This window comes from Pygoscelis adeliae, unplaced genomic scaffold (assembly GCF_000699105.1).
Source record: "Pygoscelis adeliae isolate BGI_AS28 unplaced genomic scaffold, ASM69910v1 Scaffold174, whole genome shotgun sequence".
Taxonomy (NCBI): Eukaryota; Metazoa; Chordata; class Aves; order Sphenisciformes; family Spheniscidae; genus Pygoscelis; species Pygoscelis adeliae.
The window spans coordinates 1,940,694-1,968,065 of NW_008824676.1; the positions used below are offsets into that span (position 1 = coordinate 1,940,694).

Genomic DNA, 27,372 nt, shown 5'->3' on the forward strand with positions numbered 1-27,372 from the left:
GCTATGCACTTATGTGAAATGATAGCATCCACAGAACTAAAAAGCAACTCCTATTGACTTCAATAGGGACAGAAATTCAACCTTTTATTTTGAGGAACAGTGCGCAGAAAGATAGGTTACAGCAATCCTGGCTCTGGCTCAGACTTCCAGAGGGAGTTGGGATAAATAATTTAATGCTTTTATGCTTCAATTTCCTTCCCATAAAATGGCATAATAATGTATCTCCTACCCATTCTTTATCTTACCTATTTATATTGTAAGGTTTCTGGGGTAGGAAGAAAGGCCCAGATAAAACAAAGATGAATGCATGTCAAATGGAACTGAGGCAGAATTTCAATTCCTACGTCCAAAGCTATTTTAGAAATGCTCGGCAGCAGCCCATTTTATAGGACATCTTTTCTTTGACCTTCTCCTCCTCATGGTGCCGTGCTACTGCTCCTGCAGAGGACCAGAGCAGTTACAGCGGAGCACCTCATACCCTCCTAACTCCTGGTAAGGCAGGACTGGTGATGGCAGCAGTCAGGTCCCTGATGGGACCTGAGCGGGATGGTTAATCAAACACCTCTGTGACAAAGTGACGGGCTCGATATCCCACAGAGACAACTGATATGGAAGGGGCCAATGGACCTACCTGAATTGTTTAAATGATTTGGCGCTTCCCAGGAATAGTAGGCTGGAGTGCATCCCTTGCTCAACTGCAGAGATTCAAGAGTCCGTCTTCTATCTCAGGTCTAGTCCCTCCGTTAAATTTGTAGAAATCATAGCACAATTGGCCTCAGTCATAATTTAGGTCTCTAGACAGGGCTGTCCTACAAATAAAACCTGCCTCTCCATAGAGATGGCTTTGTTTCTGATCAAAAGGTTTGAGAAGAGATTTGTACCACCATTCAGTAAAATTTGGTGGCATTGGATCAGCTGGAGGCACTGAGCAGGTCCCTTCCCGGTGCCCAAATCAGGCTCGGTGAGTTTATTTCATTTCCAGCTCATTACCAGTGCCCCAACTACCATTGTTTTAAGAAAGGTGTAGGGAGACAAACACATCCCAGTGGTCTGATTTTTTGGGATGAATCTCAGCAAAGTGACACACCAGTGCTCTCGTGCCGAGAAAGATCAGACAGTGCCAAAGCTCACTGCCCGATCTGGCTGGGGACACACTGCCCCGTGGCTCACCAGCAGCGAGTGGAAAGGACGGCCACGCCGCCCGAGGGCTGCGGCATCAACATGCTCCCTTGAGGGACGTAAGGACGAAGTAAACGGACCCTCGTGCAGACGGGCTTCCAACTGCAACATATTTCATGCTGGTAAGGTGACATCTTCGTCGCTGTCAACCGCCTCTCAGTGCTCACCCACACCCCTGAACCGCCATCTTCTCTGCAGGCGGGGTAAATCCTGCCTTGGCGAGGGGTGCCAAGGGTGGTCCGTCTGTCCTACACCGCTCCTGGTTGAGGGGGATCCAGGCAGGGCCACTGTGCCTCTGCATTACTGTTTGCATCAGGGACCTATAAATATGGAGATTTCATGCAAATGGTGCAATGCCTTGATTTGCATAGTTGATTAAGATATGCTCATCTGTTCTGCATTTTTCTTTTTTCAGATAAAAGTGGCTTTAATTTTCTGCTCCTTCTCGGCAAGTCAGTCAAAGCAAAGTATTTTACTTGGCATAATGGTGCCTTGGCATCTCAGCAAACCTGGAGCAGAATTACAATGTACTTCGAGCCAGTGAAGCTTATTATTTATAAAAAGCAATGACTAGGTGACAAGCACCGAATTCTTCATATCAACCACCTCCATGAACCACTAAAAGGCAGGAGCGTGCGGCGTAGACAAACCTCAGAAATGGAAAATCCCTCTTCTCATTTAAAGCATTTAGAATATTTTCACTGAAGCAGATGATTTCTGGTAAACACGGTCTTCACAGACATCAAAACATTTGGAAAAAATAGTGACAATTTTTGCTTAACAAGAAAAATGAAGAAAAGTAATTCCATAACGCTGAAACATCCAGTAATGACATCTTCAAACCAAAATATTTCTTTTCTAAATAATTTTTAAATTACTCGCACCGATTTTGGTGTAAGCTTTTCACAAGTTTTACGTACTGGACGACAGAACGAAATATATTGTTTCATTAAAGCAAAAAAGAGGAAAGCAATCAAGAACTGTTTTCGCTGTACTTCAAAATACAACAAGAGAGCCTCCAGCATAATTGCATGTGAACCCCAAACCGCTGGTCCTTGCCCTAACTCTTGCTATCCTCAACCTGTATTTAAAGAGTCTGATGAAATACACAAAATAGTTTTGAAAAAGAAGTAAGCACAGAGAGAAATGTTTTTAATAAAAAATACCGTCACTATTCTTTCAACAAGTAAATTTTAAGTTCATGAAAAATGGGCAGAGACTATTGTGAGAAGATCTGTTGAAAACAAAAGGAACAAATATTTGATTTAATGCTATTTAAAATCCCTGTGAAATATCTGTACGATCCCTCACCAGAGAAAAGGCGGCTCTCCGCGGCGGGATGTGCAGCAGGGATGTCTGTCAGACTGGCCAAGGCTCAGCAGATGGGAGGAGGAGGAGGATTCCCCTGCTTGTCGCGGTGCAGCTCCGGGATGGAGGCAGCAAGATCGCACCGAGAGCGAGGGCTACGGCCGAGCAGGGGGTTTACAGGGGGAAACGGGGCCGGATCGTTCTCAGAATCTCACTCAGGCCGACTCCTCTGGAGCACGAGGAAATAAAACACAACTGCTTTTACTACTTCTGTTATAACTCTCACCAAGGATGCGGTAGCTGATGCTGGGATTTTCAGGGACCTTTGAAAGAACATCTCGAAGCCTCTCGGGAATGATGAGGGTCAGAGATATTTTCAAACCTTACCAAAGCAAAAGGGTTTCTTTAAATTTTCTTTTCCAGCAGATATGAAAAGATGGGTACGTGTCTCAGAAGAGAAAGTCTTTCTGGTACAGCGACAACCTCAGTAATTAGAAGGAAAACAATGCTTGGGACTGGCCCTGGTTTGCCTTGTGTTGAATGTACCAGCAATTCTGCCCTACGCGTGAAGCCACGGAGACACCTACTCGCGATTGCAGCAGCAAGGACTCAGTGTACACCCCTGATATAAAATGCATTCCTCATCTACTGGGTTCCCTCCTCTGTGCAACTGAGGATGCCAAGACTTAAGAAGGTCTCATAAAAGGGATGCAGTGTCATTTGAATTCATTTTTAATTACAATATTTCATATAGCAATGCAACTTCCTAATGAGACTGACAATTTTCAAAGGAGGCAGAAGAGCTGGTCAGGAAAAAAAATCAACCAAACAAAACGCCCAAAAGGAAAGATTTTGACGCATTATTTCAGTTAATTAAGATGAATGATGAGCAGCAAGCAATTCGTGGTTCTTTAAATTGAACCCAAGACAATTTGAAAACGAACAATTTTACTTTCTGGGTTTGATTCGTTTTTCACTTTAACTCTTAGTCTACCAAGGTGGTAACAAATTCTCCCACTACTAATAAGCCGAATCCGCCCTCCTAACTCACAGAAAAGACAGGCTTGCAGGACGTCTTCAAAGGATTAAGATTCCAGCATGTCTTCACCGCTGTGCCCGTTTTAGAAACAAGGGGATGACGATGTAGAGGAATGAAACACCTTGGCTCAGTGTCGTTGCTCACGCCAGCTGGAAACGTCAGCTCCATAGAGCCTCCGGAGTTAGCATTATCGACCGGTCAGAATTAAATAAAGTGTTTCATCAGGTCCTTTTACAGCTTCAGCGGCACATCGGTGCAGGAGAGGGAGAGCTGGGGCAAGACGGCAACGGGGCAGCACTGCTGTGGCAAGGTGCAGGGTGGAAACGCACTCAGAAATGAAGACGTCTCAGGAAGATGGAAATTTTTCAACTGAGTACATATCTTTAAGGATCTGACCATGGTGGGGTTTACAGAAATACTGGAAGAACTGACCACACGCTCACCTGGTCACTTTTTTTGCTGCTTAAACGAGAGGTGAGAATCAATCTAAGCTTCAAGAAAGATGTGCAGAATATTTTCCTCTCCTTTGCGACTTTTTGCCAAAGTCTCTAGGAAGCAGCACGACATAAATTTTCATTTTTCTCTTATTTAATCTCTCCGTGTCGTAAACGACCTTTAGAAAAGTCTTAATCAGCCTCCCCATGATGCCCAGGGAACCACATATTCAGTGGATAAGTGCAGATGGAGTCACTGAATCTGGCTTAAGATACTGCATTCTGTTCCACAAGAGAAACTAGAAATTCAGTGAGAAACAGAAAGGAAAAAAGAAAAGAGAAAAAAAAGGCCATGGCACTAAAGCTAGCCAGAGTCTGAAGAATAAAACAGCACGAGATGATCTTTAATCTCAATTATGAATGCTAACAGTCTCTATTACCCAGCCCTGACTCAAGTTTAAACATACCTAAAAAGCAAAAGCTGGCCTGACCGCCCTCACGGCACGTACAGACCCAGCCCCGACGCGGCAGAGGTGGACGGGGAGCGCGGGAGCTGGGAACGGGAGCGGGCAGATCGCTTGCCATAGGGAAAATGATTCCCCACAAAATACAATAAATTTCTACTTCATTTGAAATTAAACCTGGTGTAAAAACAAAACCACAGGAAACAAAAGACAAAATTCATACCACAGATGTGTCCAGGGGATCTGAATTCGTATTTTCCGTTGCACAAGAGAGCACTAAGGACACCAGGGCCAGGGCAGACGCATTACGCGGACCTGCGCTGGGGACACCACCGGTGTCCTCATAACCAGGCTAGAGCGAGACCTCATCCTGCTCCTGCAGCAACCTTCTGCAAAGCGAAGCACCTTCCAAGAGTTGAGACTGAAGCAACTCTTCTCTCTCAAGAAAAAGACAAAAAAAATTAAAAGCCCAGGAAAAAAAAAAGTGGATGGGAAGCCAAAAGCAGGAATCAAGGACAGACAAAAAAAACCAGATGTCACCATCTTTTCCTTTAGGTCTGCCCAACTTTTAGAAAGGAAGATATGTTTAATTAAAATTTAAAGCAATTTAAAACCTCCCCCCGCCAATGCTACACATAAATTACTCATAAAATTAAAGAACCATGTAAGAATAGCATAAAGTTACCCCAGGGTGTATTTTACTGAGCCATTATGGAAGAATACACACAAATGAGGAGGATATTAATGACTCCACAGAACACATTTTTCAGTACTGCTTCACCCTTTCATCAAATGACAAGAAAAATTCACTTCCAAGGCACTACACCGGAGATGCTTATGTTTCTGCCTGCCCCAGTTCTTTCATATATTGATAAATATATGGAAAAAAATATATAAATATATAAATACCCCTGCACCTTGCAAAATGGACACAGTCCAAAACCAAAGTGGCCATTCATTATTCCAGGGATCTTTTTGTACGCACAAAATTTGGCAGGGTGAAGGTACAGACTCAGACAGGGACTTTTTTTCCTTTAAAATAATGTATGTAATGTTGTTGTAAACTGATGGACCGAGAGCAGGAGCGCCATGTCCTCACTTCATTGCCATGACAGCCGACGCGGGATGGGCTGCAGCAGAGAAGGCTCCTGATGGAGCCCATGGCTCCCTCGTTAGATGGGACTACCTGCAGGTCTTGTAAAAATTATTATTTTTTGTTACATCAGCACATGATGGAAAGGGAAATCCCTGCCACAGAGAATATTGTTTAAGCAGCACGGATAGACCTGTACCTGGGCATGAAGAAGGAGAGAGGGAAAGTCATAGACTCAACGAATAACCCAGGTTGAAAGGGATGTTGGAAGATCATCTGGTCCAAACTTTTGCCAACATTGCTCACTTCTGTCCCGAGGATAGAGAAACCGAGAAACTTCAATGATCTGCCCAAAACCACAGAGCCTTGCCTCCAGCCCTCCCAACTTCTTAAACACAAGCTCAGCTTTTTCTCCGCCCAGATCCATGGCCATTTTGCACTGGAGAAAGGTGCTTCTCATCTCCCTGTTCCCAAAAACCTGATCAAGCCCACCTTGGTGGGAGGTTTTAGAGATAATCTGCAGTGCCTGCCCAAACTCTCGTTTCAGCAAGACCCTGACTATCATGAGATCATTTAGCATCATTTATAGCAACAACGTTATCATCACTGTGACTGAAACTGGTACCCAAAATAGCTGAGTCGGAAGCTGTCCTGATTTTGGCTGGGATAGAGTTAATTTTCTTCCTAGTATCTGTTAAGGTGCTGCGTTTTGGATTGGGAATGACAGTAATGTTGAGAAGACACTGATGTTTTAGTTGTTGCTGAGCAGTGCTTACACTAAGTCAAGGACTTTTCAGCCTCTCATACTGCCCCACCAGCGAGCAGGCTGGAGGTGCGCAGGAAGCTGGGAGGGGACACAGCCAGGACAGCTGACCCAAACTGGCCAAAGGGATATTCCATACCATGGGACGTCATGCTGAACAAAAACTGGGGGGAGCTGGCTGGGGGAGGGGGAGCAGCGCTGCCACTGCTCGGGAACTGGCTGGGCATCGATCAGCGGGTGATGAGCAACTGCATTGTGCATCGCTCGTTTTGTATATTCTTTTATCATTATTATTTCTCTCCCCCATCCCACTGCGGGGGAGTGAGCAAATTGCTGCGTGCTGTTTAGCTGCCTGCTGGGTTAAACCACCACAGAAGCAAAGGAAGCGCCACCAGTGCCCTCTGAAATACTCAGCATCTGACAGCGGCAGGGCCCGGCCTTGCCTGGGGACCCTGGCCAGCCCCGAGAGGTAAATATCTGGCACTGTCTCTGCACTGGTGTCTAAAATGGATGGGTCTGCTAGGAGACTTCAGAAAATTCAATTACTCCCGCACATGTTTATTCTGCAAACTTAATTTGCGCAGATCAACATATATGCAACTGATTATTGCTTGATAAAATTGTCATCTATGTGGGCTTTAAAGACATCCCTGCCTTCCCTTGATTTTTCATGTGAAATTTCATTGCATTAATTTTAATGGCCTTTTAATTTTCTATGCGGTTTTGACATCTGTATAAGAAATGTATGTTAAAAGAGACTGCAGTCGAAATTTTGTCTATGTCTTTTTAACATTTCCTGTGCAATAACTTCAAAGAATATTGTCTCCACTGAAAAAACTTGTAGCAAAAAAAAGCCACCACCAAACCCAAAAACTTTAATAGCTTCTGGTGCAATTGCTTTAATGCAGTATTGATGGTAGTTTTTGCTGCCGGTTGTCTTCGCAAGAAAATTCAGGTGCAGCCAGTCAGTGAGAAAAAAAAAATAAAAAATAAATGCTTCCCCACCATTATCAGAAAAAATGAAATTCTGAAATGACAAAGGGCCCGATTTCTGAGGTTAGATGCACCAGCCCCTAATGGGAATTGAAAGTAATTACAGAAGTGTCTAGGCAGGTGTGGATCTTCGGGACCAAAGTCACCCAAGTCATCCCTGCAAGTACGATCACCCTCTAGCTGCTGCAAAATGCCCCACTCGCTACATGGATCCACCCCAAATCTCTATATTTCTGTTTCAGAATTTCCATTTTCAGGACATTGGGGTGGGGAGCACAGCTCCTCCCAGCTGCTCCCCACCTCGGGGGCAACTGTGGGGGGTCAGAGATTTGCTGCTCGCAGCATAGCACGGGAGGGGGGAGACATATGGGTACACAGCTGGGCTTCTCTTAAGTAGGTATAATAATACTTCCCTACCTCAGAAGGATGCAGTAATTAATTATTCCTTACAAAGCCCTTAAAGATGCGCGGGTAGAAGTTGAGATGTCAGTGCACACTAAATTGATTTCACTGGAAGGGAGATAATAAGAGGCGACTTTATGAGGCTGGAGTGATGCCGTCAAGTTTCTTTGGGGCACACCAACATGCCTTCCTATTCATCTTCTCTTTCACCAACTAATACACACCTCACGGAGACACAGATTTATTAGGAAACTGGTTTTAATTCGTAAGGGCTGTGAAAAGAAGTGAGCTGGTCCCACAGCAGGGAACTGCTTTCAAAGCTCGGACGGACAATTTCAATCCTCCTTGCGAGAATAGATGCGTTTCTTTATTCTCTACTACCAAGCTGCTTTAACAGCATCTTGGTGAGCCAAAATAATAACTCACAAAGTCTCCACATGTGGTATGAAAAGATTAGACATGGCTTAAGCAGGCAGGGATTTAAATCCAGACTGATAATGCCGTAGTGAAATTATATACCATAAAGGCAGAGAAAAAGGGGTCGTAGTTTACTAAAAAAAAAAAAAGAAGGGGGGGTATTAATCTGGGGACAAAAACCTTCATATAAATCCAGCCCATATATTCCGGATGATTATTTCAAAAAGCTAGAACTTGTTCTGTTGATCTTTTAAACTGATTACTGAGCAAATGTATGCACTTGTAGAAACAGGCACTGACAGACATGAATTTCAGATGTCCTTTTTCATCAGCGTTTTCTTCTTTAACAATGCCAGATTGCATAATACTCCTGATATTCTCAAATAATGTGGAAATTCAATTTATGTGCAGCCTTGTAATTTACTGTACAATAGTTACAGCAAGTTCTAAAAGACAGCCGCATAGCGGCTGACTGCCTCCCAGGACCAGAGAGACTTGTTTCAAAACAAGATAATTTGGTCAACAGTAAAAAGCAAAAAGAAAAATGGAAAGCAGTATCTTCTCCACACTCAAACGGGACACTTTAGAGAAACCTTGAAGTTATTAAGTAGGAAAGATATTCCAAACGTCTACACTGTGCATTTAACGGAGCCGGTAACTCCACGCCGTGGCAGCTTCAGACGGTAACAGCAGGGGGTAGCGGTGCCTGCTTTTCACTGGGGCTTTGCAAGGGGGAAGGCATTTTTCCGACCAAAATGTTATTTTACTTCTGTAAATATATACATATATTATATATTTAAAAAATTCAAACATATACAGAAATGTGTAGAGATGCATTTGTGCGTGTGTCTAAGCAGAGATAAATTACTGATAGCTAAATGATGCTGACGGTTAGTTACTTAATACTTTACTTTCAAAACACCCAGATTCATAAACTGACGTTCAAGATTTTCTTCCCCAAGAGGGGCCGGGATACAACCTCGCTTATGTTCGCACATGGCGGTTGCGTAACTGCAAATAAATGCCGTAAGTGTCAGAGCAACCTCAGAGCAGGAACCGAAGACGTACCTAAAACGCAAGGCCACGCAGAACAACAGAAAGCGCCGCGTCTCGGGTGGTATTTCACTAACATCACTACTCTTGGGGGTTTGGGAAGGGATGGCAGGGAGTAAAATTCATGTTTCGTGATAAACAAAGCTATAGACACAAAATCACAGAATAATGTAAGTTGAAAGGTCCCTTCTCCCCTTGTTCACAACATCCCTTGCCCAGCTGGTTAGGGGGGTGTCGCACGTGCTCTGACTGCCCCTAAAGGACACCTTTCCCGGGGCGCAGCGTAGCTGTAAAAGGAACCGAACAGTTCAAAAGCCACCTAAAGCCACCTCCGGAGGCTCGCCTTGTCACAGGATTTCCTTCCAAGCTCCTCTTCTCCTCCACCCCCCCGTGGAGAGCCATTCCCACCTCTTCTACCTGCTCCCAGCAACAAGTCACCTGTGGCAATGGAGCAAGGAAACACATTTCGGAGGTTTCCAGCACAGCTGTTGTCTTCACACAACGAGCGGTTTTCAGACAAATACTGCCTTGCAGTCAAACTTCTGCACATGGCAATGTGTGACGATGTAAAACAGTTTCCGCGCTTCTGTTCAGCGTTAGATTTCTCCCCTTATTACAGAGGGTGAGCGTATTCTGGCAGGGGCTTACTGAAGGAGCATAAAAGCACCTGAGCATCCCACCCTTCACCCCTTTGATTCGCCGAAGCAGACCAGTGCCCATCAGCATGAAGCACAGCATCCATCTCTGCGCTAAGAGCTAGATACCACTCCCATTTTTATGGCCAATTCTTCTGAATAACTAATTTTGCCGTGGAAGGGCTCAAATGATGTTTCAATCCTCTCTGCAACAGCCCTTCTTGGACTTTCCAAGAGAGAAAAACTGCAATAGGACAAACTCAACTGGAAGAAATTTCTCTTCTTTCTGGAGACCAGACACGTGGAAATACTTACAAGCACGTGAAAGGTACAGAAAGAGAAAAGTGTCTACTGAAAGCTTCCACCTACTCCAAAGATTTATAAAACACACTTAGAGTTAAGTGTTAACTAATAAAAAATATTTGCTTTTAAACACCAATGAGCCAAAACATTTACTCCAGTGGAAAGTTTTTGTTTCTTTCAGTAAGTTTATCATGTTTCCTAGTGAAAACCAACTCCTTATGTACCATAGCACAGCTTTTGCTATCACTTACGCTGTCACAGAATAGAAGATGGGATGTGTGATCATCAAAGTCATGACACAAACTAGCAATACGCTGCTGTTGAGCCGCTAGATGCTCTGCAAGAAATATTACAAATTGAGGAAAGGTTTTATTTACCATGCATAAGGACTGGGCCATGTTTTCTAAGAGGAGCTATATGAAAACCTTAAACCAACGCACTATGAGAACCCCAGAGCCGCAGTTCATGGCTACAGCCGTTGCTGCCACCCTCGCCAAGACCCTGTTCCTGCGCACACTCACGCTCTGGCTGCGTGGCGACCTTGATGGGCTGCGAGCTCTCTCCAGGTCCCCACTCGTTGTATGCCACCACTCGGAAGGTGTAGGTCTCCTCCGGCTTCAGGTTGCCCACGGTAAGTTGAAGCGTCCCAGACTGAGACGTGTTGACTGCCCGTTCCCTAAAAGAAAACAACAACAACAACAAAATTGTACAATGCATTTGGATCTTAAAGAGTTACTTATTTATGCAGCTGGTAGTCTGCAAGGTATGATTACTTATCAAACTTCAGAGTTTGAGGCTTGTTTATTTGCAGGGTTTTTTTTTTATTTTTACTTTAAAAAGCCTAATTCAAGTAATGGGACCCACTGGGAATGCTGCAAGCACTACAAAGACGACTTGTATCTTAACACTTCATAACGTATATAGTATATTGGTTCTTTGCCTTTCTTAATATAATAAAAATGGAAAATTGATGGAAAGAAATGGCTGTTCAGTGAAGGAACACATCTCTGATATAGGAAGTGAGATGCGTATTGGACTGTAAACATCCAGCTCATGAAAACTGGGTTTGGATTGCTCTGCAAATCGAGCCCTTGTCAGCGCTCCTGCTACAGCTATACCTGCAAAACCACCCCCCCCACACCCCCGCTGTTTCACAGGCAAAGAGACAACACAGAATTTTTTCTAAGACGGAGCTACCACTCACCATTTCAGAGGTGAAAAATGAAAACCCATTTGCGGAGTCTGCACTATGCTCCCCTTTGGCAAAACGAGCACCCAGGCAGTTCAGGGGCAGCTTTCTCCTAATGCAGAAAGATGGTCGGACACCATCCCACGTATGCAAGCTTGGCCATCAGCTGCTGGGAAACTGGTGCACGGGGGCAGCAGGTTCTCCTCCCGAGCAGCAACAGCGAGCCTGCCTGGTGTCCAGCACCAAATTTGTTTCAAGAAACACTGCCTGCATCAGCCAGGTTTCTGTTTCTGCCCAACTCGGCCAGCAGTTTGCTATCACTGAGCCATGGCAAAAAATGCGATTGATGCTCCTCCATCAGCTGCTCCCAGTGGCGAGCCCTGGGGTAACTGGCCTGTGGTGGTCTCCAGAGGAAAGGTACAGCCCAGACACTGGGAGGTGGCAGCCCCTGGCCGGGGAGACGCACAGGACATCGTCCTCCCATCGGGGCAAGAGCCACGTAATTTTTCCTGGCACCATAAGCACCCAGAGCTAAAGGATTACCCGCACCCTGGCACTGGCTTCTCTGCCTTGGGTCAGGCAAAGCTCTGCCTAGCTGTGGCTTTGCGCCGCTCAGTGAGAGAAAACGATCGGTGAGAAAGATACAGACCTAGAGTTATTAACGTGGGATTACCCGGGAAAAACACAATCCCTAAACAGTAAAGCAGGGTTTAAATTGGATGAAATCACAGTCATTTCATGGACAATCTGCAAACAGAAGTAGGTAAAATTGCTTTTGTAACTGATTTATTATGGGTGGTGTGAGTCGCTCCTCTCCTTTACTAGAAGCCCTCTGAAAAGCAACAACAAAAAGGTAGATTTCATGCTGCAGAAGAAAAAAATCATTTAAGACCGAATCAACTAATTGTCAAACTTCACGTAGCGCTGCTGCGGTTCTCTGGGCTGCAATAAGCATATAGCAGCAATTCAGAGAACAGAGATTATTGTTCCTTTGGGAAACGTTGCCTCAAAATGAAATTTCTCAGACCAAAGAATGGTCCTGTCCTCTGAGCACCAGGCTCCACCATCGCTCCAGCCCTCCGAGGACTGACTGAACAAAGCTTGGGTGGATGTTCCCTGGGGATAAACGGTCCGGTCGTCCCGTAGCAGAGACAACGGGAGTTTAATGACAGCAGAAAGGTTTTCTGTTGCGCTTGGTAACGCGAAAGCAGAGCTGTGGACGGCTGCTGCTCCCCGACGAGGACATTGGCAGGCAGAGCCTTTGCTCTTTCTACCTGTGCAAGCTGAGCTGTGCTTGACCAACTCGGCTAATTTCTTCTCTTGCCTCTTACCTCTGGTTTCTATTTGCAAGCAGTCTAAGTAGGAACCCAGTTGCATTGAAAATGGCTCCAATAGATTTGTAACCAACTAATCGACTCTGACAGCGGCGGTACTGCCGGGGGGTCAGATGGCCAGCAACACTGAACGGCTACGATATTCTCACAAACCCTTTAAGGTGCAGGAACCCCCAGCAGTAAGAAAAAAAACCAAAAAGGGTCTTTCTCCCTTGAGCTCCAGTGACCTGCCCCGCTGGCACTCGCTCAGGCTGAAGTCAGGCGAGACGAGTGTCACCCGCGTGCAAAAGTCCGTCGTGCGGTCCTGCTTACCAGCAAGGGGTTAACGCGCTACAGATGCTACAGCAACGCGGGAATAATCTAAAAAGCACCAAACGTCCTTGAATCAGGCACCTTTACATTTGGGTTGGGTTTTTTTCCCCCCAAACCCATCTTGGCCATAAATTACAGTCTAAAAATAAAAGACCTTGACTAAAGTCATCCACTTTCTTGTAAAATGGAGGCTTCGACATGTAATTTCCAGTGACTAAAGATCATGTTACATTATGGCATCAGCACGTAAAAAAAGATAATTACAATTCCCATATATCTCTTAGGTGTGTAACAAATGCTTTTATAATGTTTCAAACGCCTAATTAGTTACTTCAAGTAAGACAAGTCATGTTAATGCTCCTTGCTGTGAAATGAATACTATTAATTTTAAAATGGACGGACTTCTTCTACCTCCAGTTCTTTTTTTATCTCCCATTATCATTCTCCCACAAAATAACATAAAGTCCTTGATTATAATAAGCAAACCTCAAAACTAATGTAAATAGATCATCTGGGAATGATACTTTAGAACTTGAGCTGAATTCTGAAGACAGGCTTTAATCAAATCTAAGTTTTTGTTTCAACTAAGTGGTCCCTTGACTCATTTCTTCAGTCTGCAACACGCAGGAAGCTAAACTGGGAGATCTATTAGCTTGTTGCGACTATCGATGCGTTTATTAATTTGTTACTGAAAACAAGGTCTAGCGAATGTTTGACTAAAAATAAAACTGGTCCCAACCTTGCAAAAGCATCCTTTATCAAAGGGTTTTACGTTCAGCTGTAATACTGCTGGTTTCCAGGGTCATTTTCTTCTTCTTTTTTCTTTTTTTTTTTATTTCTCTTAAGATCAGAGCATTTAATTTCATTTATTGGGAAAAATGTTTGCTAACAGCCAGTTAAAAAAGAAGGATAGCTAGAAATCAGGACCCATTATTTAAGCAACTTGACATTTCAAAGGTTGCAATCAAAAACTGAATGGTATTTTTGGGCTCTGTGTCTCATCTAAAATGCTAAACAGAAATGTATTACTGTGCAAATATTTCTCATTATTTATAAATAAATACAGTGAATTTTTTATTGTAAATTAGATTTTAAAAATAGTGACATAAATTCTCACCGGGAAGGCAGAATTCATTTATAACTACGCACAGGTAATTAAATATGTCTTGAGATTACATTTGAGGAGTTATTTTTTGGTTTAGAGATAGATCAAGAGCAAATCGGCAAAAATAAACAATGTCTCTTTCTTTGTGGTGACTAACACGCTACCGCATAAATACCAAATGCCTGCGTGAATCAATGCTTGCTCGTTGAGAAGCAAACCAGCAGAGACAGACGAGAAGAGGGAACAAACAGCGAGGCTGAGAGCAAACCTGAACATCAAAATCAGATCAAAACTTGAACCTGCCTGTGGACTGAATTATCGAACGTGGCTCATTTTGCAAATGCTCAGAACAAAAAATCGCTGCTCTGGATCAGTTTGCAGGTAAACGTGGGCAACATCCAGACACAAATGCTGTTGGTTCGGAAGGGGTTTAAAGACGGAGATGGACCCAAAAAAATAAAAAAAAAAAAAAAAAGGAATTAAAACTACAGTTTCAACAGCATGTGGATGTGAGAGGTGCCGGAGATGATGCGGCACCTCCGCCCTCGCAGCACACAGGGACGGCCCGCTCCCAAGAGCTCACCATCTGGGCAGCGTCCCAGCAGTCAAATGGGAAACCAATGAAAAAGGCAAAGATTTACCCATTACACGTTGGTGAACTCTGCGTTTTTAATCTTTTGGGTAACCTTATTATTTGGGTAGAAAAGAGTTGGTTTTTTTCTTTTTCAGTGAGCTTATAACATCAAGTGAAACCTAAAATGGCTCCTTTCTCTTCTGGAACAGTTCTCCTGTATGGCAGGATGGATTTTTACGGTCTATGTGTGCGTGTACACGTGTATACCTTGAAGAGTGACATCCATCAAAATTCATGCATTATATTCTGCTATTATATTTCACTATATTTTAACAGAAAATAAGCACAATCAAATGTATACCAAGAGTTACGTATCTACTAATGCTATACATGAAATTCCTCTATTTCTGCTCATTTTTTCATCCAGTCTATTATCAGCAAATGTTATAGAATATATCGCTTCTAAATCTGAACTTTTATCTCAACCAGAAACTTCCCTGAGTGCAGGTGTTTTGGTTGACCGTTTACTTATTTCCTAATAGATTTAAGGTTTGTTTTATCCTTTTCTGAGACGCTTGCCTTTTAGCTTTAAGTGCTCTTTCCAATCATCCTTATCAGCAAGCAAACCCATTTGATCCCACGCAGGATGCCTAGCACGAAGATTAAAGAGCATCCCATCAGAAGGGCTCTGGCGATTACGCTGCGGCAGTAAGTGCAATCACTTCCAAAAGAGGTTTCTTTGAAAGGGCTGAGCCGAAAAACCCTTACGAGAGTTCAAAACACGGGAGACTCTTTTTCTGGACGGTCCCTGAAATGGCCGCGTGCCCTCTGTGTTGCGTCGGCCTTGGTGGTGCTGCCAGCTGTCTGTCACGCAAATCCTCCCCTGCTCTCGACCCCGGGAAGATCGCCTTACTCCAGACTTACAGTAATTTCTCTGACAATTCCTTTGCATCCCTGAGGTTAATGTCAAATCCAATATTTATTTTTGCAAACAGAAAAACAGCTCTTTTGCGAAAATAACGTGTAAACAATAAATAATTCAAAAATCCCATGGAAGCTTTTAAAGGAAAACGACGCTAATTTTCTCCGGCTGTGTGCTTGAAAGTTTGCAGAACTACGAGCGCCGCTCACCGCACTGAACTGGGAGGTGCACAGTCAAAAGTTTTAAACCACAGGTGGTATTTTGAGTCTCTTGCTGGAGGGAGCATAGTGGAATTTTTATTTTATCTATTTATTTGTTTAGTTATTTTAACACAGAGCCCGCAGTCTTCTGCAGGGACTCTTTAACTAGGGACGCATTTAGTTGGGAGTGGGACTAAGGCATCCTTCTGGTACCCAGAACTTTGAGCAGCACACCATGGAAATTCTGGAAGAAAACTCTTTTGAAGCGTAAGGGAATCTGGAGTGAGCTCTTCTTACATCTTTTTTAATCTCAGAAACACCACTGTTTAAAGGCCTCATATTAGTATTTTCTCTTCACTGCTGAACTAAAAGGCTGAGTTAGAATATGCCTCAATCCGGCCGTGTGTGGCAACTCTGATGTTTTTAAGACAGAGTCAAACCAAATGAGACGTGATTACAACAGTGCCCTGTTCCACTGCTACCGGTGGCGATGGCTGCAGACAAACGTTAAATCCCATATGTGCAAAAACATTTGATTCAGCCGTGTGAACCCCGGCTTGGTACCCACACTGGGAGCAACAAGGGAGCTGCTGAGCATCTTCACTTCCCCCACTGAACTCATTCATCACTCCTTCTGCATCAGTTACTTCTCTAGGGGCGACTGATACCTTCCCTGAGTGCCTTACGACCTTCAATATATCCCCTTCCTGACGCTCCGCTGAGGTGTTGTTCTCATTTCACACAAACTGGAGACTCGACCTGACGCAGGATGGAGATCTGAACTCTGAACCTCTGCCCCATCTGTCTCGCTCTGCTCCTGTCACTCCTCTCCGCCCAGTCAGGCTCGGGGGGGTTTGTGGAAGGTGAGATGCCCGTGTCTGACCCGTGAACCAAACCCAACAAGCCTGGCTCCTACCCCAAGTTTTCGCCACAAACCCTCCCCCCTGCCTACATGCCGTTTATCCCACAAGTGACACCCTGCTGCAGAAGACGCTTGCCTCCAGCACCGGCCTCAGAAATGCCAACTTGAATTTAAGAGCTTTCTTTTACAGAGGGAGGGTGCGTTTCACACTCTCATCCCAAGTGCTTTGGGTGTTGCGTCCTTTCGAGGCCGCTCAGATGGACGAGACAGACAACACGTTTCTATTTAGGATACCTGCCTCTTGCAGCAGGTACCACTGCTGTAGCTATCAATGTCTACAAGCTTTGAAACAAATAAAACCCAACATACATGGCTATAAAAGAAAGCTGGACGTTGTTGGAGATTAAGATGAGAAGCTTGCAAATGTCCAGGCAGGGGCAGGAAATTTTGCCTGCAAGACTGAGCCCTTTTGGATGAAGGATAAGCCCCCGCTGCGGCAAAGGGGAGCTCACTGATAACCGTTGGGTCCCACCTTCTTTAGCTCTCATGAATCCAATATACATCCACTCATTTTTCAATTAGATATAGATTCCGTTTCAAGTCCCCTCAGAAGCTGAGCTGCCATCAGCACACACACAAGTACTAGTCACCAGCCGGTAGCTGAAGTAGATCATAAGTGCAGTGAAATATAGGACAGGATACGTCAAGTGAGTTCTTCATAATGATGTACAAGAAGAGAAAAACCCAAGATTTTCCTCAGGCATAAAACCATGTACGAAGTTAGGAAAATAAAATAAAAACCAAGTAAATATGCAGTATCTTTTGGAGTGTGAAATGAACATATATGATGAGGAATCATGCAAACACCAAACAATCTATAGGGCCATTATCACAAAAGAGCTATCTGCTGTGCAGCTCTAATCCCCGTGGCCAGAATAGCCCAGGCTGGTCCACTGGATTTGCAATCATGTCAAGTCTTCACAACCCACTGCCTGGCTGTTTTCAAGGTCTTACACCGTTTGCACAGCTCTAAAAGCAGTCCTCCTCTCCGGCTGATATGGGCTCGACAAATTCACTTCTGCCAGGGATGCAAAGAACACTTGAGCCTGCATCTTCAGAGGAAGATGAAAGGCAAAATATGGAGCTAACAATACCTTATGTTAGACGGTCAAGTAATAGCTAGAGGAGGCAAGATCCATAGACGTCACTGTCAACACAAATGGTCCTTCGTACCAAGGCAATGAGCACTGTTACATAAATGTTGATATAATGTCTATAAAAAAATACGGCAACAAAAGGCATTTCTAGCCTCACACTTCTTTTACCACGGGACGAAGAACACAAGGCTGAGAACCATTTGGAAGATACCTGTAAAGTCGTTAGGACCATCCGCCCGTCCAGAGGAGACCCGTGGTCTGTTGACGCCTACCTGTTGACGCCATCCCTGGAGAAGAAGACCGTGTACGTCTGGACGCTGCCTCTGGCTTCCACGGGTGGGCGCCAGCTGAGACGGACAAATCGGCTGGAGACCAAAACAGGGACCACATCTCGGGGGGCAGAGGGGAGGACACTGGAACTTGGGACAGCTGGAGGGGAAGGAGAGGAGTCAGTCAGAGAGGCCGGTGGCACGGGGGTGTAGGGGTGGGCGGGAGGTGCTGTGGTGGCCACGACTGAGGTGGTACGGAATAAAGGGCCAAGGTGGCACGGAATAAGCGTGAATAAAGTGACAGGGGATGAAAGAGAGAGAAAAAAACTAACAGTAAAATCACACCTAAAAATACACCATCCTCTAAACTGAACAGCAACACGCAAAACTGGAGTAGGCTACTTCCTCGGGATACTTGGCAATTATTTCTTGTACGAGTGATCAGTGTGATACGTTCCTTTGTTCACTCCTATTTCACTGGTTTTGTCTCTTGTGCCCCGAGTAGCAGAAGTGTTTAACCTCACAACCAACCGCTGACTGACCGCTCAAAGCCTGAAGCCTACAAACCGACCGGTCTGGGAAGAGCAGAAACTTAAGTAAGGTGCTTCGGCACACGACTTATTAGATAATCGCATCAAAGTGGGATAAAATGAAAAGAAAAAAGACGGTGACACTTCATATTAACACCGGTCCCCATGGAAAAGTGTTCAGTCTACGTGCAAAATCCAGAAATGCCTAAACTGCAGATTCAAGTGGTAAAATTAATTTTGGAACATTTAAACTTGATAAACTCTTTACAGAGTTTAAGGGTTTGGTTGTTGCCCACCAAGTCCATGTGAAAGCTGGCCCATAAACATAAATGTAAAAAAAAAAAATAATAATTTTTAAAATAATTTAAGTGATCAGCTACCTCCTAATTTAGCACATGCATCTTATGTGGCATCCACAGTCATCTAAACCTTCTCTGAAGGCCAACATGATGTATAAGGTCTGATTTCACAGGCCACACCAGCCCTGAAAAGCAGGTTTTCACCATTGGCATCGAACCAAAAAGCAACTTATTTTTTTCATTTTTGCAAATCTTTTTTGGTCCGTGCCTGTGCATATACTGTGAACTATATTAGTAGCATTAGTTTACTGTGAGATCATTAACAGCGTTGTATTATCTAAACAGCTTATGAAGAATAGCTTTATGTAAAAAGCATGACATTCACTGAATACTAGCTTAGCATTTTCTTATATTATCCCTAAATTATCATTAAAACCCATGAATATTGCTATTATTAATAACAAATATTATTACCCCTTACTTATTGTGATCAATCCAAAACCAGAGGGAATTTCCCAGTGGCATTTCCAGAGTAATGATGTGATGAAAGAAAATATTGAGCCATAGTCTCAGCTCTTTTAGCTGCAAAGTTGTGATCCATTATTTGCACTGAGGTTGTGTTTAGCGTCCTTAGTCACGGGCCACTGAGCTAAATAATGTGCAAACACAAGACTAAAGTATAATTCTGTGTACATTTATATTACGACGACGCAACTATTTTGCTTCACGGTCAGAGCGAGCAGATTTGGGCTTCTGGTCTATTCTATATGTTGACTCATGTATTAGAAGCCTAAGTGCGTTGTCTTCTTCCAAGAAGGGCTGCGGTAGGTAAACATCTCTAGAGAAGTACCATGGGCATGACTGGATAAAAACACACAGACAAACCTACAAGTTTTTTTCAGTTGAGTTCTGGTACTTAAATCAAACACAACCATTCAGAAAAAGCCCCATTATTAACTATTTTGGCACCTGAGGGTCTGTAGAAACTCTTGAGTTCCACCACAAAACACCCCAGTCTGTGGTTCCTCCACCAAAGAGCCATCCTCCCGGTGGAGCACAGCAGTCTGGCACTTCTCCTCCATCAAAACCCATTTAGTATTCAGAAACTTGCACTGTGATCAGCCCCAAGTCCAGACATGTACATTTAGGTGACTACGCGTACGTGACTACATATATACGGGCGTCTAAGCTCCCCCCATAGAAAAGGAGGACATCTAGCTAACACAGATGATGGAGCCCAAAGAGCTACTCAAACTACCAAACAATGGGATCTACCTTTAAACATGCTGAATAAGTATCTAAAATCCGGAGGTGAATCCATACCCTTCGTGACCTCATGCCCGTGAACGTGGCGGCGGCTGACCTGCTAGGCGTCAGCTTATGAAAATAATAGTGAAAAATTGAGGTGAAAAGCAGCAAGACTGGGACTGAAGCTCCAGTCCACTAAGCATGTGTTTTACTCTGGCTTTCAGTAAACTCTGTAGAGCTATCACTGACAAAAGCAATTTCACTTTCATTGTTGCTAGCAGTGAATAGCAAACATATACAGTACAATAGTACAATATAGAGAGACATATAACCTGAAATTATCTCAGCAAGTAATGTCTGAAATCCTTCAATCTTTCATATGACTACACAAGATCAATCCACCACTGGTTAAACCATCTTCATCAGAGTCTGACAGGCTCTGATTTTAGCCTAGCGTGGTTCATATTAACTCCTTGCAAAGTGCATCTTTCTCTGCTCTCGTGGCAGCGTGAATAATCATCTACCGCTGTACAAAGCCAGCATAAAACTGGACTGTTTGATTCATTTTCCACATATGCAAATGACTACACAATCAACAGAGAAGGTCTGAATATAGGCCTGATAGGAACTGATCTTCCTGTTTCCATTTAGGAAGCCAAATGGAGCACCGCAAATTCGGAACCAAATCCCCCATTCTCTATAACGCAGAGTCAGCTGTGAGTTTTGTGACATTATTATTATTATTTTGCCAGTAGGACCCATCCTTGCACTCCTAAAGCAAAAGTTCTTCAAAAATGTAGAAATATGCTTGATGCAGGTGTTCAGGACCAGCTTGTTTACAGCTTTCATTTGTAAAATACAGATCAGTTATAAAACATGCGCAAGGCCAACTATTTATGGGGTTTTAAAACAACTAAAGGCAAAACATCGTGCGTGACATCCCATTTCACCACTGCTTCCCATACACAGCAGTCATCGGCTGTTTGTAATTAAAAATAATAGGAATATGAGACCTAGTTCAAAGAGACAAGGTGTTTGGGGGTTTTTTAATACTTCTCATAGGTTGGTTTGATTTTGGTTTTGTTTGGGTTTTTAACATATATGTACGTGTCTGCCAGCAGGTAGGGAGGAGATCCTATTAGCAGCAGCTATCTACCCTTTAAATGGTGTTTTTAGAGACCAGCAAAAGCTTATATGGGATATACAAGAGGAGATGATGAAAGAATGAAAAAAAAAACCCCAAATTGTAATTATATCCCACAAGGGATTTGGTATCAAGAAGATATAACATTATTATTGCTAAGCAGAGGTGGCAATAGATGGCATGGGTTTATTCAAGAGCCTCTCCTGGGTAAAAGACATGGGTGCAAATCCTCTAAATCCAAGTTATAAAACATCTCATTCTCACTTGAGTGCTCACAGGGACTTTTTATATATATATTTTTATATATAGATATACACACACCCCCCCCCCAAGACCTCAGCACAGGTTTTGTACCTCTGTACAAAAAAAAAAAAAAAAAAAATTCATTTGCTTTTCTTTTTCCCCCTACATATTTACCAAGTTGACAGAAAAGGGAAAGAAGTTTAAGGAAAGTTTAAGGAAAGAAGTTTTAAGTTTAAGATGGAAAAATAAGTTGAGAAGTTACTGTGCATACAGAAAACGTTGCTCTCGGATGTCAGTAATATTGATCTAAAAGCTGTCCTGGTAATCTGCATTGAGTACCAAGTTCTGAACTGATAAAGAGGAGTTTGACTTTTCTGCTTTAAAAGCAATTAAAATTTGCCTTTTTTAAGTTACTCGTGTTTAATTCACATAGAACGTTTAAGCCTGTTATACACATACCACGTTGCCACACGCCTAAATTATGAATTATATTCCTTTTTCAGGGGGATAAATTACTACAGAGAGAGATTGGGCTATATGTAGGAACTGTCTGTATCTCCCAGAAAGTGGTTAATGGTCACGACATTACCCATTTAGTATTTTTTTTTAAATTATAACCTTACGTAAGCGAAGGCTATTCAAGTTTTTAATTGCCAGTTTTACACTTAGAGTCTGTTAAAATAAGAACATCTACTATAGGCTATCTATACTTTTAAAATACTGTCACAATTAGAGCTTGCTGATAAGATTTGAAACTCGATACTTTTTCAGCAAAAATGAGAAAACTATCACACTTACAATCTTCAGCCTCCTGCTGCAAATCACACTTTCCCTAAATATCCCACGTACCCTGATGCCAAAATGACATTTCAAGACATCAAATGAAAACTTTCAGCTAAGACACTACTTCAAAATATTTTTTATGCCTTCTAACAATTACTTCAATTCCTTAATTTGAATTTTGTTTTAATATCGAGAAGAATTTTTTATCTATTTCAGTTTTAAAAGACTTTGGAAAATTTCACTGAATGTATTCAAACATAAAAGGAACACTCAGGGTTTAAGCTAAGCATTTCATTTCAGAAAAAACAAAAATGTTTTATTCAAGTTAAAATATAAACCTTGTGGATTAATTCAAGACTCTTCCCCGCAATATTTTCCTTGGGTTTAGCACTTTAAATCAGTTATTCGTACAGCAAGAATTTCAAGCATGACATAAGAACATGAATCTCTTCTCATCTCCAAATCCTCAGTGTTAAAAGGAAAAGCAATTTACATGGAATTTTAATTCCAGAAATAACATCAAATACGTGCTTGTTGTCTGGTGTTGCTCAGTACAGCCACAACCTGGTCAATCCAGTCTTTTGTTACACTCCCGCATTCAGAGAATGTAGTCTTTTTTTTCATTTTTTTTCCCCAGAACCTTTTTGACCCATCTTACACCTTCCATAGAGCAAACTGTGCAAGTTATAAGTGCGAAAAGAGCTCGCCGCGGGAATATCTGTAACTCGAGAGATGCTGCATACGTAACACCTAGGACATGAAGAAGCGAGGCACTCTTCCAGTAAAATATCCTTAAAGAAGATGATCTGTAATAGATACCAATTTTGGTGGATTCGCCATTTTTTAGAACGTAGGCACTTTGGAAAGAATTATTCCCATTTCATTTTACAGAATGCCCTTTTATTTTAAGGGGGCTATGCCGTTAAATGGCAGAACTGCGGGCAGCTCAGGAAGCCGAGGGGCTGACAGCGATTCCTGGGGGAAAGCCTCAGAGATGGTTACAGACCCACAGCTGTCATCCACATGGCATAAAAACTTTAATTAAAATTTTTATTAACTTTTAAAAAGAGGATTAAAAAAATTTCTTAATTTATGTTCTTTAAAAAAAATAATCAATATTCACGTACATTAGGAAAATAAATAGAACAACTCTAAACAAAACAAAGTTGGGATGTAGAGCGTGAGTTGCCTAATTTTACCATGCACTGGCTATCACACAAATATGAATTTGCAATTATATTAAATTTGTAACACATCACAAATCGTTTCTAATTTAACAGACCGCACCGAGATCAGCAGACGAGAGGAGCTGCATTTTTACACAGTGCTACTTCAACACCGGAAGATTCATTTAGACAAACTCAGAATATCAAAGCAATTCACGACATACACATTCCAGATACACCCACGAGCAGGCTGGGACAGTAATCAAGACCTGTTTTCCTCCAGATCGAGGAAAACAGCCAAGGACGGAGGGTTTGTGCCACTAAAGAACCTGGTTTCGGCATATGCTTTGGCGCAGGGGTCCTGAGGCCTGAAGCCCATCTGTCTGGAGGCACCACCGATGTTAAACCGTCTACTACATGCCTTGAGAGGGGAACACAAAGAAAAATTCTGCATTTCACGCAGGCAGTTAAAAATTTCATCTGAAATTTCATGATGAAATGATGGATTTCATCACCCATCTTCCATGCCGCTTCTAAAACCCAATGCTAACCTGCAGCAGGAAGACATTCCCTGGGAAAGCCCTGGGACGTGGATCCACGAGCTCTCATCGTCCCACATTAAGTGATTAAACGGGTGAGAACCGGTGAAACGGAGAAACAAGAACCAAATGAAATGCGGTGTTTTGGTCTGGTCATTAAACAATTAAATTTTGGTCCCGTTTCCAACACCTAGGAAAAAAGCAGACGTTCTATCAGATGACCTTTACAGAGATATGGAATAGGTGTAATTTACTGTCTCAAGTAAGTATCAGGTTGGACAAGTTACTGGTAGCTCGTTACTTACGGTCAAACAAAATGCTCTTTTCCGCACAAGCAACTCCTATTACCTTTCCTGGGGACCATTTACAAAATTTGGCCTCTCCGTTTTTTATCCAGACGATTAATCATACAACACAGTTTCAAAGCATCGCATTCAAAAAGCATTCCTTCAGGCGTCGCGTGCTCAAATCCATCCTCCAAATGCCAGCAGAGATCACGTTGGCACAGCTCGTATGCAAGTGCACGCATCTACATTTGATGTGTTCACACGCATCAGGTTTTACCAACGACACGGAGCACATGCCAGGGTGTCAGGGTACATCAGCATATGTTTAGAGATTTTCAGCCCATATGCAGCGATACTAATTTACCAAATAAAAGATCTGTCCTCGTTGCCATACATACTTCCTCCCTTCTGGCTTCTTACACGGTAATTCATTATTACTTGGTGCCATAATGATGTTCTTAGAAACAAGTCATGCAGTACTAATTTTCATTATGCCTCTTTTATGACATTACGAACCTTGCTATAAATCACTGAAGTTCATGTGTGTCAACAACGCCTGATGCTACTGTACGAGGAATTCACTCCCGGCTCAGCACCTCGCAGGATTAGGCCAATAGCGCTTTGGAAACAGCACGTACGTATCTGAAATACAAAATCTCACGGAGACCAGGGAGATTTTCATAGTTCCACCCTATGCAGTAACAACCACATCAGAAGCTAAATACACACTAGTGCTTCTCTTTTCTCTCCAGCCTCATTTTCTCAAATACAAGCAAGAGAGATGCACGTAAGGGTAACAGCTTAATTACCGAGTTGTGATAGAGGGAGGAAGGAGGCTAGCTATCTGCTAAACCGCGTGATCTCAAACTAGTAAACAGGGACACCTCCACGAAAGGCAAGCCAGTTTATCTCCTCCTACACGCTCCTCTTGACAGGGAGGTGCTGCCCATGCTCACAGAGGAGCACGCAGGATCTGTCCCCAGGATGGAGCACGAGACTCTGCAGCTGCAACCGCAGTTAGTGAAGGAAAAATGCCCGGAGGGCCACGCCGCAAAACCCAGCACCAACACACCCTTCTCCGTCCCTGTGAAACTCAGGACACCTGAACTGCCCTCTAGCCTACACCTGCAATACAGCCGTACTTTTCTAGGGTTTTATTCTCCGCTCATCACTGCAACGTCTGACCACCTTGCAGTAGCAGGTGGAAAACCAAGACAAACATCCATCAAACATTTACTCTTTCAACCTCCAGCCCTGATTTGTGCATGGACAGGCACTGGAGGGAAGACAGAAGGAGAAGATGACCACGTTGCACCTTCACTTCTCCCAGAGAAGAGTCAACAGCTTTCATTTTTTCCTCCTCTTCCACGGGGGAGAGCGCCTGACGGGGTGACAAAGCATATGGAAGACAAGAGGAGGATAAACGTCTGGGAACGGGATGCCCACTGCAAGATCTGAAAGCTGAGGTGTGCTGGGGTGGGGAGCAAGAAGAGAGGCCAGGAGGAAAGTCCGTGGAAGAGCACACGTCAGGTGGTCAGAGAGGCAAAAAGGTAAGGTCAGGCCAAAGGTGGCTACAGTAACTACCAAAGGAATAGCACAGGTTAAAATATAATTTGCCTGGATCCCCTGTAAGAGTCAAAAGATGTGCTGTTTGTATTTACTTTGAAATTCAGCAGTGCAATACAGAACTACAAGACCCCCTAATTCCTATTAATCCAGGGCAGTTTTGCCCAATGGTTATACTGAAAGCTATTTTAAGGAAGATGCTACCCAGACACTTATCTGCTGTTAAATGTGCAAAACAATACCTTGTACAACTGTGGCCCCTTTGGGGAGTTAAGAATAATTATTTGAACCTGTAGCAGGACGTAAGCAGGAAAGGCAAGGCACAGAGCTTTGCGCAGGGGCCGAAAGGAGGAGAGCATCTACGGGGATGATAGTGTTTGCACTGTCGCGGTAAAGCTGCTTGGTCAGAGTTAGAAGGGAGTGATTTTATTTTTCTCAGATCATTAACTATTGTCACATAAGAGCTACTCTATGCAAAAAAACCAGGCTGGGTCAAGGCAATGAAGATGAAGTCCTGCTGACCGAGGTCTAAGGACGCTGGGTGTGAAGAGCTGCCTGGCACCGCTATTCCAGCAAAGTTCCAGGTGTTTCTCCGCCAGAAAAGGAGACATTTTAGTGATTTCACTTACTTTTGGAGAGCTGGTGTTCCCCAGGCTGGCAGCTGCAGCCCTCCACGGACGTATGCTACGTCCACACGCCCATCACTGCTGTGCCAGCACAGCACAGCACTATTAGCACAGGCACAGCCACTACCCACTATTTCATTTTAAAAAGTCACCTATAAATGATAAATAAATCTGCATAATCTGAGTAAATCTGATTTACAGTAAAATCTGCAGTAAATCTGAGATATTTCTGTTTTCATACCTGAGCTTGTTTTGGACACAGCTTGGCCAGGAGTTCTCCAAAGGGAGACTCAGACAGGCTGGTATGTGCATGTGCTTCTCTCTTCCCCTGCATGTGAGAGACAGGCATGCCTGTATGCACATCTGTCTGCATATTATATTCCATTTCTTTCCTTTTACAGCTGAGAAAATTGCTATTCACATTTGCAAGAAAAAAAAATCAATGGCAAATATGGCCTTAATGGCCGCTTACATTCATGCAGTGAAGAGATCTTATTAACTGACACTACGCTATAAAAAAAAAAAAATAAATAAATAAACCCCAATGGCAAACCCACCACTGATCAGCTCTCGTGTTCAGAGAAGCGCTATTGCTCTCCCCCTTGGAGCTGTGAAGGCAGGGCTGGCGTCACCGCGCAGGTGACATCTGTCATCATCAATTAGTCACCAAGAAAAATGGGGGGGCGAGGGGCAACGGGCTGTTGATTGCAAGAAATTCAATCACCCGCAAATGCTCCCTGAGGAAATGCTGGTCAGTTAATCTAGTCAGCCATCTCCGACCCACCGAACAATAGCTGCCGCCCACGGAAAAAGCAGAAATAAACTAAAGATTTTTAAAGCAGCCAAGGGACTTGGAAGGCATTTCATGGTCAAATGCCAACAGTGTTAAACAGCAACCATAAATGTTGTCATAATCTGTGGTGTTCAAAATGGA

The 27,372-nt window shown here is 43.3% G+C and overlaps 1 protein-coding gene across 1 annotated transcript in view; it reads right to left on the minus strand.

Moving 5' to 3' along the window:
- The window catches only part of DCC (DCC netrin 1 receptor), a 579,713-nt gene that overhangs the window by 160,010 nt on the left and 392,331 nt on the right, over positions 1-27,372 (minus strand). Inside the window, exons 8-9 of the mRNA XM_009323064.1 lie at positions 18,011-18,167; positions 10,605-10,759 (exon numbers count right to left, since the gene is read on the minus strand). Coding sequence (XP_009321339.1) covers positions 10,605-10,759; positions 18,011-18,167 — 312 coding nt within the window. The remainder of the gene's footprint in view (positions 1-10,604; positions 10,760-18,010; positions 18,168-27,372) is intronic.